This window comes from Bufo bufo, chromosome 6 (assembly GCF_905171765.1).
Source record: "Bufo bufo chromosome 6, aBufBuf1.1, whole genome shotgun sequence".
Classification (NCBI taxonomy): domain Eukaryota; kingdom Metazoa; phylum Chordata; class Amphibia; order Anura; family Bufonidae; genus Bufo; species Bufo bufo.
Genome location: NC_053394.1, coordinates 26,127,597 through 26,141,787, shown reverse-complemented (window position 1 = coordinate 26,141,787; position 14,191 = coordinate 26,127,597). Strand labels below are relative to the sequence as shown.

The window sequence follows — 14,191 nt, the reverse complement described above, 5'->3', positions numbered from 1 at the left end:
TTTATCTCACCCAGCATGGGTATATGTAAAATGACACCCCAAAACACATTGCCCAACTTCTCCTGAGTACGGAGATACCACATGTGTGACACTTTTTTGCAGCCTAGGTGGGCAAAGGGGCCCACATTCCAAAGAGCACCTTTCGGATTTCACCGGCCATTTTTGACAGATTTTGATTTCAAACTACTTACCACACATTAGGGCCCCTAGAATGCCAGGGCAGTATAACTACCCCACAAGTGACACCATTTTGGAAAGAAGACACCCCAAGGTATTCGCTGATGGGCATAGTGAGTTCATAGAAGTTTTTCTTTTTTGTCACAAGTTAGTGGAATATGAGACTTTGTAAGAAAAAAAATAAAATAAAAAAAATCATCATTTTCCGCTAACTTGTGACAAAAAATAAAAAGTTCTATGAACTCACTATGCCCATCAGCGAATATCTTAGGGTGTCTACTTTCCGAAATGGGGTCATTTGTGGGGTGTTTGTACTGTCTGGCCATTGTAGAACCTCAGGAAACATGACAGGTGCTCAGAAAGTCAGAGCTGCTTCAAAAAGCGGAAATTCACATTTTTGTACCATAGTTTGTAAACGCTATAACTTTTACCCAAACCATTTTTTTTTTACCCAAACATTTTTTTTTATCAAAGACATGTAGAACAATAAATTTAGAGAAAAATTTATATATGGATGTCGTTTTTTTTGCAAAATTTTACAACTGAAAGTGAAAAATGTCATTTTTTTGCAAAAAAATCGTTAAATTTCGATTAATAACAAAAAAAGTTAAAATGTCAGCAGCAATGAAATACCACCAAATGAAAGCTCTATTAGTGAGAAGAAAAGGAGGTAAGGCCTCTTTCACACTTGCGTTGTTGGGATCCGGCATGCACTTCCGTTGCCGGAGGTGCCTGCCGGATCCGTAACAACGCAAGTGTACTGAAAGCATTTGAAGACGGAGCCGTCTTCAAAATGCGTTCAGTGTTACTATGGCACCCAGGACGCTATTAAAGTCCTGGTTGCCATAGTAGGAGCGGGGAGCGGTATACTTACAGTCCGTGCGGCTCCCGGGGCGCTCCAGAATGACGTCAGAGCGCCCCATGCGCATGGATGACGTGATCCATGTGATCACGTGATCCATGCGCTTGGGGCGCCCTGACGTCACTCTGGAGCGCCCGGGGAGCCGCACGTACGGTAAGTATGCTGCTCCCCCGTTCCCCGCTACACTTACCATGGCTGTCAGGACTTTAGCGTCCCGGAAGCCATGGTAACCACTCTGAAAAAGCTAAATGTCGGCTCCGGCAATGCGCCGAAACGACGTTTAGCTTAAGGCCGGGTCCGGATCAATGCCTTTCAATGGGCATTAATTCCGGATCCGGCCTTGCGGCAAGTCTTCAGGATTTTTGGCCGGAGCAAAAAGCGCAGCATGCTGCGGTATTTTCTCCGGCCAAAAAACGTTCCGTACCGGAACTGAAGACATCCTGATGCATCCTGAACGGATTACTCTCCATTCAGAATGCATTAGGATAATCCTGATCAGTATTCTTCCGGCATAGAGCCCCGACGACGGAACTCTATGCCGGAAGACAATAACGCAGGTGTGAAAGAGCCCTAAAATTCATTTGGGTGGTAAGTTGCATGACCGAGCAATAAACGGTGAAAGTAGGGTAGGTCAGAAGTGTAAAAAGTGTAAGGGAGTTTAAGCTAGGGGGGCTGAAGTGGTTAAAAAAAAGTAAAAAAAAAAAAAAAAAGAAAAGTTTTACACATGAATAAAATAAAAAAATCTAAAATCACTCCCCCCTTTCCTTAAAATAAAAATACTTAACCAATAAAAAAATAAACATCATGGGCATCGCCGCTGGCAGAAATGCCCATACAATTAAAATATAACAATATTAATGGCAAACGGCAAATGGCGTCACAGGAAAAAAAAAAAAACAGCCAATTTGCCATTTTGTCACTTCTATTCCCCAATATTTTTTTAATAAAAAGTGATCAAAAAGTCACGCACACTTCAAATTGGTATCACTGAAAAGTACAGATCGCCCCGCAAAAAATGAGCCCTCACAGAGCCCCGTACACATAACTACAAAAAAAGTTATAGGGGTCAGAATATGGTGATACATTTTTTTTTCTTAAAGGTTTAAAAAAAAAATCTGTATTAAAACGCAAGAAAAATTATACAAGTGTGGTATTGTTGTAACCATACTGACCTGGAGAATGAAGATAACAGGTCAATTTTACCGCATAGTATACAGTTTAAAAAAAAAAAAAATATGTCAGAATTGCGTTTTTTCAAAATTCTTCCCCATTTGGAATTTGTTTTCCGCTTCCCACTACATGGTATGCAACCGTAAATGACGCCATTAGAAAGTACAGCTGTCCCACAAAAAATAAGTCCTTATAAGGCTATGTGAATGGAAAAACAAAAAGGTTAGGACTATGGGAAGGCTGGGAGTGAGAAATGAAAACGCAAAAATGGAAACCCTCAGGGTCCTCTAAGGATTAAACAATTTTTGGTTTTCTGAAGACACATTCCCTTTAAAGTGAATCCCCATTTTTAACTGACATTGGCACCATAATGAACAAACGTAAAATTTAGCACCTGTGCGAGATTCTTTATTGCATTTTTGCTTTTTTCACTTCTTTGGAGAGGCAAAACTCATGCAGCTGCCTGGAAACCATTAACAAGCAGGTTAGCTACTGCTAAAGCCGACCTTAGGCACCTCACCATCACATTGCATGGGTGCTGATTTGGTGAATAATGGAGCCCCCTCTCTCTTTCTAGAAAATTAGATGCCGCTGTCAGCATTGACAGAAGCATCTAAGCAGCTAAACCATTATAATCAGAGTAATCTCCAATCCTGGCACAGACACCAGGATGCCATCGGCACACCAAAATTACATCGCCAGGGGTGGGGCAGTGCTGCTGCCAGTATATAAGGGTTTAAACTGCCAGGATCAATGTTAACTCCGATCCAGCAGTCAGCGATCATTAACTACCTTCTCACCAGAATGAACTATTACTTTGCAGAATGGGACGGGGTTACAATGCACTCCTCAACATTGAAATTGCAACACCAAGAAGGAGAAGCCATAAGATTAAAGGGGTTCTCCGCCTTTTCCTTACTAATAATATATCCTCTGGATGGGTCATCAGTATCTGATCGGTGGAGGTCCGACACCCGAGACCCCCGCCAATCAGCTGTTTGAAAAGACAGCGGTAGCGGCCCGGCCTTCTAATTGCTTCCCGCAGGCCACGTAACATAGTCATGATGTCACTGGCCTGTGGGAAGCGGCAAAAAGGCTGCTGCACTACTGCAAGCTGCCTTCTGAAACAGCTGATCGGCGGGGGGCCTAAGTGTCGGACCCCCGACGATCAGATGCTGATGAGCTATCCAAAGGACAGACCATCAGTAAGAAAAAACCCTTTAAGCAAATGGAGGAAGTAGCAGGTGTCGCTAAGATCTGCAGCTTTTCATATTTTAAAGCACCTAGCTCCAATCTGTGGCATGTGGGAGAGTGTAAAAGCCAGCTTGAAAACAACGTTTTTTAGCCGAATGAAACCTCAAAAATCAGATCAAGTCATGTTGGATGATTGTGTCAAAGTGCCAGTTATCACCACTTGTCACAAACTGAGAGGGACAGAATCTCTGGACTGAGAGACCTTGGTTTATCCCTCTGGCAGATCGTTACGCCCCTTGGCCAAGATATCAACGCTGTTCAATGTTGTGTGTCTTGGTGGTTGGGAGGACAACAAAGAACTTGAGTGACAGCAAGAGGTCACAGAGGAGAACATCTGCACGGACGAATCCTCTAATTAGAAGAATGCTGTGTAGTTATCCATTCTGTACTGCAAATGAAATTGTCACATCCCAAGCCTAGGGCGGCAAACAGTGTCTACATAAACCATCAGAAGACATCTGCATGACATTGGCCTACAAGCCAGACTTCCAACTACAGGTGTTCCACTGACCTCAGGCTACCAGGCTGGAGATTGGTCTGGAGACCACGTGCGTGGGCATGAAGAGGCCTTCACAAAGGAACGTCACAACTGTCCTACTCCCTGGATTATGGTGTGGGGGAGCATGACGTACAGTAAACAGACCTCTCTAGTCATCATTTCAGGTACACTAACAGCTCGGCACTACATTCATTTGGTCGTGGAACCAGTGGTACAGACATTTCTCCAAGTGTCCTAGCAGACATTTTTTAATAGGACAACACCAGGCTACATGTTACTCGTGTGACTGTGAGCAGTCTGCGTGTCCTAAACGTGCCACCATGGCCTTTTTACCGATTTCAAACACAGCTCCAGCAGTGGATCTTGATGATTTACGTGCTGAAGCACATTCAATGTGGCAGATCATTCCTCAACCATTAATAACCTTATTGATAGCATGCTGAAGCATGTAAGTGCATGTATTTCTGCGTGTGGCTCTCATTCTTGATTCTTGATACTGAACAAATCAAGATGTTTTGAATATTTTGCTTCCAATTTTTATTATTTGCATATCATTAACATGTCCGTCGATCCTGTGATTTCCATAACTCCACGACTTTTCCTTCTTGGTGTTCCAATTTCAATGTGGAGGAGAGTAAGTGATCATAAACACCGCAGTACTGCTTACTACCAGCAGGGGGCCACAAAGAGCCTCTTACAGTTCAGCTCAGCTGTGCCGATTTCCACATATCTTAAACTCTAATTATAATATTTTCACTTTTATTAAAATTATTTTTATTGACATATAAATGTATTTTCTGCCCCAACAGGTCACTGTTACTACAAACTGGATAAAGAATTCAGTTCTGATGAGCTGGGATGCTTTACCAAGTGCCGGAAACCATGCCAGTAAGTGGTACTATCCCCGATGTGAGTGGAGCTAATGAGTACTGGTGTTCTGTACAAGGACCGTAGTTGTTTTCAGTGGCGTACGGTAATTTGAAGGGCCTCATGTGGCTTGTGGGCCAGTAGGGTCATCAGAGCTAGCAGGACCACCAGGACCCAGGTGCAACTGCTGCCTTTAGCTCTGTATTTCTATGTCATGTACTGCCCCCTTAGACCTGCCCTGAGCAGGGAAATATATAGAAGAAACGGCGCCAGAGCAGAACTCAAACTGGGCCACCGATTACGTGTTTGTTTCCAGGAGGGGACGTGCCCCACAATACAGCACCTAGGGCCGTCTTTAATATTGATTGAACCCTAGCAAGAATTTACTTGGCCCCCTGGATCCCGCCTTTCCACACCCTAGCATGCAATCGAGCCCTCCACCAAAACACACACAAAAAACAAACAAGTAATATATATATAATATAGCTTATAGTGAATTACTGTAAATACTTACAGGTCTGAAGCCTCCACCAGACTCAGGATCAGTGCTCTGGGCAGCTGGAGTCAGGGCTGGAAGTGGGCACCGCTCTGCAGTTCAGGAAGGAGACCGGGGCTCAGCTCACCCTAGCGTTGCAGGGCTTCCGCGTGACGTCACGGTGCGCGGCGTACGCAAAGGGCAGGGGAGGTCGGGAGGAGGAGCAAGCAAGTACCATATTTCTCGCCCTATAAGACGCACTGGCTCATAAGATGCACCTAGGTGTTAGAGGAGGACAATAAGAAAAAAAATATTTTCCATTACACCTCAGGTCAGACCACCAATCAGACTCCCAATGTTAATCAGACTTCAGCTAACAGCCCAAATCAGACCCCAAATGTAAATAAGACCCGAATAAGACCTCATATAAGCCCCCCAATGCCATATATCAGACCCCCAATGCCATATATCAGACCCCCAGCCTCATGTATTAGCCCCTCAGCCTCATGTATCAGCCCCCCAGCCTCATGTATCAGCCCCCCAGTCTCATGTATCAGCCCCCCAGTCTCATGTATCAGCCCCCCAGCCTCATATATCAGCCCCCCAGCCTCATGTATCAGCCCCCAATGCCATGTATTAGCCCCTCAGCCTCATGTATCAGCCCCCCAGCCTCATGCATCAGCCCCCCAGCCTCATGCATCAGCCCCCCAGCCTCATGCATCAGCCCCCCAGCCTCATGTATCAGCCCCCCAGCCTCATATATCAGCCCCCAGCCTCATGTATCAGCCCCCTAATGCCATGTATCAGCCCCCCAGCCTCATATATCAGCCCCCCACCTCACATATCAGCCCCCCAGCCTCATGTATCAGCCCCCAGCCTCATATCAGCCCCCAGCCTCGTATATAAGCCCATGCACCTCATAAATCAGCCCCCCAGCTTCATAAATCAGCCCCCTAGCCTCATAAATCAGCCCCCCAGCCTCATATATTAGCCCCCCAGCCTCATGTATCAGCCTCCCAGCCTCATATATCAGCCCCCCCAGCCTCATGTATCAGCCCCCCAGCCTCATGTATCAGCCCCCCAGCCTCATGTATCAGCCCCCCCAGCCTCATGTATCAGCCCCCCAGCCTCATGTATCAGCCCCCCCATCCTCATGTATCAGCCCCCCCAGCCTCATATATCAGCCCCCCCGCCTCACATATCAGCCCCCCAGCCTCATGTATCAGCCCCCAGCCTCATATCAGCCCCCCCAGCCTCGTATATCAGCCCCCAGCCTCGTATATCAGCCCATCCGCCTCATAAATCAGTCCCCCAGCCTCATAAATCAGCTCCCCAGCCTCATGTATTAGCCCCCCAATGCCATGTATCAGCCCCCCAGCCTCATATATCAGCCCCCCCAGCCTCATGTATCAGCCCCCCAGCCTCATATATCAGCCCCCCCAGCCTCATGTATCAGCCCCCCAGCCTCATGTATCAGCCCCCCAGCCTCATGTATCAGCCCCCCCAGCCTCATATATCAGCCCCCCCAGCCTCATGTATCAGTCCCCCAGCCTCATATATCAGCTCCCCAGCCTCATATATCAGCTCCCCAGCCTCATGTATCAGCCCCCAGCCTCATGTATCAGCCCCCCAGCCTGTATATCAGCCCCTCGCCCCATATATCAGCCCTTCGCCCCATATATCAGCCCCCCAGCCTCATGTATCAGCCCCCCAGCCTCATGTATAAGTCCCCCAGCCTAATGTATCAGCCCCGCAGCCTCATGTATCAGTCCCCCAGCCATCAGCGCAAATAAAATAAATAAACAACTTACCTCTCCTGCTTCTGGACACCGCCGCTCATCACCACCAGCGCTCTCCCTCTTCTTCCTGGTCCTCAGCTGTCGGCTGTGAAGGCTGCGTACAGTGAGGTCACACTGTGCGCAGCCACTGCACAGCCGACAGCTGAGGACCAGGAAGCGGCGAGTACAGAGCTTTCACCGCTTCCTGGTCCTCCGGTACTAATCAGCACTTCCATAATTGAAGCGCTAATTAGTATTCACCCCATAAGATGCAGGGGCATTTTTCCCCCACTTTTGGGGGGGAAAAAATGTGTTTTATGGGACGAAAAATAATTTGTGGGCAGTGGCCAGCGGGGCTTAGGAGGCAGCTGCCTTGGGCCCCCAAGAGCAACTGGGCCCGGGGCAGCTGCCCCTTTTGCCCCGCGTTAAAGACGGCCCTTCCTACCTTGGTGGCTTCATTTAGAAAGTTAGCCAAGTTACTTCTCCATTTTACACGCAATACCTTCAGGAAGTGAGAAGCACCAGTGTCTCAACATACGGAAACGACGGCGGTGTCGCAACGGTGCCCTGCAACCTAAAAGAATTCTGGACTTCTTTTTGGGAAGTTAGGGGGTCATTTATTAAGACCGGCGTTTTAGACCCTTATCTGTAGCAGTGGATCCGCCGGAGTTATGAAAAGGTGCCGGCCTCTACATAACTTCGGCGAATCCACTGCCGCTTCTAAATGTAAGACAGCTTCCTAGCTTTCAGACCTGAAACAGGCATAGAAAATGGTAAATAAGACAGGCCCACAATTTTAGACCTAACCGTTGTGCCGCCATCTGCACCTGAAATACACCAAATATAGGCGGATTTCAGTATAATGAATGACCCCCTTAGTGTTCATGTAGTATTTGAGCATCCTCTGAATCTGCACGGAACTGAGCAAGTGCTAGTAGCTGTGATTTTCAAAGCAATGTCTCATGTAGGTCATTTTAGTTAATTAGATCTAAATCTGCAGAAGAGAGCGGAGACATGTTATGGCAGCTGTAATGAATGGGAGCTGAGGGGCAGGGACATGTCAGTGGTCTAGGAAGTGATGGAGAACACCCTCCTTCTCCCAGAGACCAGGGAGTAACACGGTAACTGCATGCACTGTGTCCATGGTGTATAGTGTTAGTCTATCCTCCCTTGTCATTGAATTCTCTAACTTCTAATGATGATGACATGACTCTGCACATTTTGTCCCAGTATACACAGCAAAGCTGACAAGGGAGCTACAGAAAGCAGCAAATATCAACCTGTTATGACTGCTTTTGCGACCAATGTGAAAACTGGAACGTTTCAAGAGTTTCCGGTAGTTTTATCAGTATACTCACATAAATAAGTGAAAATTAAATAGGTTTATTAGAAAAACATGACTTTAATAATGGTTCCCTAAGGCAGCAGGTGTGGACCCAGTGTGCCACTGAAGACATTTGACTTGGGTCTACTCCTGAGGGGATTGTCAAAGCAGTCGTCTGGTATTCATTCACCCCCCCCCCCCCCCCCCGTAAGGGGATCTGGACTTTGCAGCAGTGCCCACCAGCCTGCTATATCTAGGAGTAGTCTTTGTTCAGAGGCTGCTGACTCACTTTTAGTATGGCCCTCATGGCAGTTGTCTCTACAGGCATCACAGGATCAATACAATATCAGGCAAGGGAGGTCAGAAGTGGTCAGAAAATGTACTTTCCTGCAGAAGCACCCTACTCATCCCTGGCTTGTATTCACAGAGATCCTCCTGCAGCTACATCCCCCTCATCCCCACCTTGTATTGCAGAATATCCTGCAGCTGCATCCCCCTCATCCCCACCTTGTATTCACTAAAATCCTGGAGCTACATCCACCACCTCCCCCCCTTGTATACACAGAGATCCTGCAGCAGCATCCCCCTCATCCCCTCCTTGTATTCACAGAGATCCTCCTGCAGCTACATCCCCCTCATCCCCGCCTTGTATTGCAGAAGATCCTGCAGCTGCATCCCCCTCATCCCCACCTTGTATTCACTAAAATCCTGCAGCTACATCCACCACCTCCCCCCTTGTATACACAGAGATCCTGCAGCTGCCTCCCCCGCTTTTCTCCCCCACCTCTTCATGTCAACTGATTTGTTTGGTGAGTTTTCTGCACTTTACAGAGAGCCTGCAAGCAGGAAAGGGGGACTACAGGCTATCTACAAAGTTTCATTGATCCACACGTACAGCTGATTTATGAAAAAATACATGGGCTAATATAGCGGAGTGTCACTGTAGGGAGCGCCCTCCCCCTTTAGCCATTATGAGCAGGGGAAGCCACAAAAAAAATGCCTATTTCCTGTTTTCTTTTGCACATTTAGCATTTCTGAGACCTTTACTAGGTGCATTTGGAAATTCTGGTTGTGTGGGTGAAGTTATAATGACAAGAGATACAGCCAGAAGGCCACCGCATAGGGTGACAGCTGATATAACTGTGGCATCTAAATGGTTTGACCTGACGGGAAGCTTGTCACAGTCGTACAGTGTCGGTGGTTTACCATGACACGGCCCAGGAGGCCGATGAAAGGTGATGAAAGGAGAGGTGATGAAAGGATGGTGGATGAAAGGATGGTGGGCCCTAAAGGAGTTTTCTGCTAGTAAATTCTCACGATAGGTTTAAGTGATTATCCGAGTGTCTGACAACTGACACCTCCAATGATCAGCTTTTTCAGAGGGCTGTTAGCGCCAGTAACCATATAGTGGACAGAAAGCTCCATCTACTGTGTAGTTGCCAGCACCCGCGTACTGCAGATCACTTCCCATTCACTTGAACGGGAGCTATGCTGCAGCACCCCGGCACGGCCAACACACCGTGGGAAGAACCGTGGGCTTCAGGCTCCGTCCACTACATAGTTTCCAGCACCGGTGGCTGCCTGAAACAGCTGATCAGTAGGGGTGCCAGTATGTGCTGCATATATCTTTAAGAGGGTCAACGCTCCCTTTATACAGATTTTCAAAACCCCCCCCATTTCCTGTCATAGAGAAAATGACACAATTTTGCTTACCATAACCGCCACTAGGAGGAGCTCACAGCATACCGTAAACTCAATGGGAGCTTTATAAATGTGTGTGCACTGAGCTCCCTATAGAGAACTATATATAGCTGTGCTCTGTCTTTGGAGCTCAGACCACATGTAAAGATAGGTATATATATTTTTTTTGTAATACAGAAAAGCTTGGCATTGAAAAAGCAATGTATTTAATACAAAAGGAACCTGTATGGTAAGTAGTAAGCACCTCGTTCCCCGAGTGTTCTGACTGCAATGCACTGCAATTACTGCGGTTGCCCAACCATCAACATTCTCAAACTCTGCTTCCTTATGTGTCCAAAACTGTACAGAATATTCTTTGTGCAGTCTGACTGCTTGGGGTTTTCATAACATACAACTCTGATTCCTGTAAAAGCTCCCATGATCTCATCTGCCTTGGCAGCAGCTGCCTGGCACTAGTTGCTGTCAGATTACTATCCAGCAGTGTCACTAAGTCCTATTGCTTGTGAATTTTACCCAATTTTATCTCACTTATTATGTAAGGATAACCTCACATAATTTACACTTCTTCATAAGATATTCTTGTGAGGAAGGGTCGAAACTCAGAATTTTTTTACATTATTCAACAGCAAATGTACATATGACACGACCCAACTTGTGGGATCTGAATCACAAACCCCCCTTACAGACAGCAAACCAGACCCTAGACCAACCAGCCTCACTAAATAAATACAAACCCCAAACTAGACCCCCTAAAAAAATACACAAACCAGACCAGACTTCATGCCAAAGTCCATAAAAAAAATATATGCCCCAGGCTAGACCCCCTAAAAGAATACAGATTCCAGGCTGGAACCCCTAACTAAATACAGACACAAGACCAAACTCCCTAAAAAAATTACAATCCCCAGACTAGACTCCCTAAACAAATACAGACCCCAGACTTGACACCTAAATAAATATGGACACCAGACTAGACCTCGGGGCAGACTTCCTAAATAATCGCCTCACACTAGACCTTATCAACTAATACAGATCCCAGACTAGGCCTCTTAAATGAATACAAATGTCACACCAGCAGTCCATACCCACTGCTATCTTGCTGTCCTAGGCAATCTTTTGCCTGATTTCTTGGTGTTTTGCACCAGTGTCTCTGAGCCCCATGGGTCAGCAGCCAACTACACCAGGACTTCTCTAGGAGGTAGCAGCCTGGTAGGTTTCCTGCAGCAAAGTCAGCAAAGTACTGGGGTTAAAGGGTGAAAACCAGGGAAAGGCCAGAAAAATGCTTTTAGGTTTAACCCCAAGTCAAACTGGTTAGTTGGCACAGTGGGTCCACACCCACTGTCTGTTACAACATATACAAGCCCCAGACGAAACCCCTTAAACTAATGCAGATTAGATTAGACTAGACCACCTATATAAATACAGACACCAGACCACGCATATAAATACAGGCACCAGAATAAATGCAAACCACCTAAATAAATACTTGCAGCAAATCAGACCAAACTTCCTAAATAAATGCAGACACCAGACCAATCCCTGGAATTAATAGACCCCAGAACAGACCCCTAAATAAATATAGACCCCACAACAAACCCACTAAACTAATACAGATCCAGACCAAACCCCCTAAATAAATACTTGCAGCAGATCCGACCAATCTCCCTAAATAAATGCAGACCCCAGACCAGACCCCAGAATAAATACAGACCCAATACCAGACCCCCTAGACACTAGACCCTGTAACTAAATGCTGACCCCAAACCAGATCCCTTAAATACAGACCAGTATGTTATCACCCCTCCTGGTTCCTGCAGCTCTTCAATATAGAGGCCACCATAGACAAAATCCCGACCCTGGCTCCAGCCTGAATAAGGAGAAGTGAGTACTCTGTCAGGACGTGGGGCACCAAGGAGACATGTCTATTCTTCTAGGAGCCTAAGAAAGGGTCGTCCAGGAGATTCCAGGTAGTATACCATAAGCAGATCCATGGACTGCAACCTGAGTTAGCCCTGCACACGTATTCTAAAAATGTCATCAGAAATCATAGGACATTTTAAACCTCGCTCGTCCTCTTCAGTTCAAGAAGGTCCCATAATGTCTCCCTGTTTTCTTGTCCTATGCTCCTGTCTGGCCCACTTCTGTTGGAAAGTATGCAAGTCCCGCTATGTCAGTTGATCTCCCAAGCACAGTATAGCCGGCTTTGGACTGGTGTAGTCAGAACCTCTGACTTACTATCATTGAAGTGTAGGCGTTCATTCATTTCTGTGAAGAACATAAACAAAATTGTTATGTAGCTCCAGCTGCAAGAAGGTTTGGGAAATTTCAGTGCAAAAAATGCTTGGTCTTAAGCAGATATTTCATCAGAGACCAATGAATCACTGATTTACCAGCTAAAACCCGCCAGCTTTCCTGGGTAAGCTCCGAGAGACCTGTACATCTTGTGAGTGTAACATATATTCTTATGCATCTCCTGCAGGCTACACTTAGTCTTCTGTTATAACTATTTTCTAATGGGTATGTACATCTTTAAATGCAGTTTTACAGTTATATCTGAAAAATATCTATAAAAAAATTTCTGTCACTTTCTACATTATGTTACTCCCGTACTAAGCCTGAGCTATATCCTGTACTAGCAGAAGGACCCGGCTTCGCACGTGTATATTTCATCTATTTCATTTAGTGTTTGTGTGTGTCGTTAAAAGTTATCGACGGTATCCTCTATAACAGTGACATCTACAGTACCCCGTCCCTTTAACAGTGACCTCCACAGCGGCCTCCCCCTTAACAGTAACATCCACAGCGCCCTCCCCTTTAACGGTGACCTCCACAGCGCCCACCCCTTTATTAGTGACCTCCACAGTACCCCATCTCATTACCAGTGATTTCCACAATAACCCGCCCCCTTAACAGTGACCTCCACAGAGCTCCATTCCCTTAAAATGTGACCACCACAACACCCCACCCCCTTAACAGTGACCTCTACAGCAACCCGCACCTTAACACTGACCTCCATAGCGGACTGTCCCCTTAACTGTGACCTCCACCGCTCCCTGCCCCCTTAACAGAGACCTCCACATTGCCCGCACCCTTTAACAGTGACCCCCACAGCATCCCATCCCCTTAACAGTGACCTCCACAGCAGCCCGCCCCTTTAACAGTGACCTCCACAGAATCCCACCCCCTTAACAGTGACCTCCACAGCAGCCTGCCCCTTTAACAGTGACCTCCACAGCATCCCGCCCCTTTAACAGTGACCTCCAGAGCGGCCGCCCCTTTATTAGTGACCTCCACAGTACCACGTCTCCTTAACAGTGATTTCCACAACACTCTTTACCCTTAACAGTGGCCTCTACAGCAATCTGCCCCTTAACACTGACCTCCATAGCGGACCGTCTCCTTAACTGTGACCTCCACAGCAGCCTGTCCCTAGGGAGGCCAGAGGTCCGGTTTTAGGCTGGAAAGTCCGGCTTTCAGCCTCCCTGTCCTCCGTCCAGCTTAGGGCTTGGACGGACACAGGGATGTCCTTTTGAACAGCTCACTCTCAGACAGTCAGCAAAATGGCTGGGTTGTTATGGAAACCTGGTGTAAAACTGTGTGTATGTGGAGACTAAGGGCCTGCAAGCTTCTATTGGCTGATAAGGGTCATGTGACCAGGTTTCTATTGGCTAAGGCAGTTTTTGGGAATATCTTAGGAACGGTACGTGCTAGAGAGCTGAGACCCAGTCTAAAACCTTCCTGGACACCTGATGTACCGCAGTGCCAAATGTCGTGATTGTAAATGCGACAGTGCGGATTCTTTTAGCGGACATACATACACACACACATACATGCACTCAGCTTTATATATTAGATATTCCAGAGCTGTACTCACTATTCTGCTGGTGGAGTCACTGTGTACATACATTACTTATCCTGTACTGATGCTGAGTTACATCCTGTATTATACTCCAGAGCTGCACTCACTATTCTGCTGGTGCAGTCACTGTGTACATACATTACTTATCCTGTACTGATCCTGAGTTACATCCTGTATTATACTCCAGAGCTGCACTCACTATTCTGCTGGTGCAGTCACTGTGTA

The 14,191-nt window shown here is 46.6% G+C and overlaps 1 protein-coding gene across 1 annotated transcript in view; it reads left to right on the top strand.

Moving 5' to 3' along the window:
- The window catches only part of SCNN1A (sodium channel epithelial 1 subunit alpha), a 118,959-nt gene that overhangs the window by 77,375 nt on the left and 27,393 nt on the right, over positions 1-14,191 (top strand). The window contains exon 9 of the mRNA XM_040435594.1: positions 4,772-4,850. Coding sequence (XP_040291528.1) covers positions 4,772-4,850 — 79 coding nt within the window. The remainder of the gene's footprint in view (positions 1-4,771; positions 4,851-14,191) is intronic.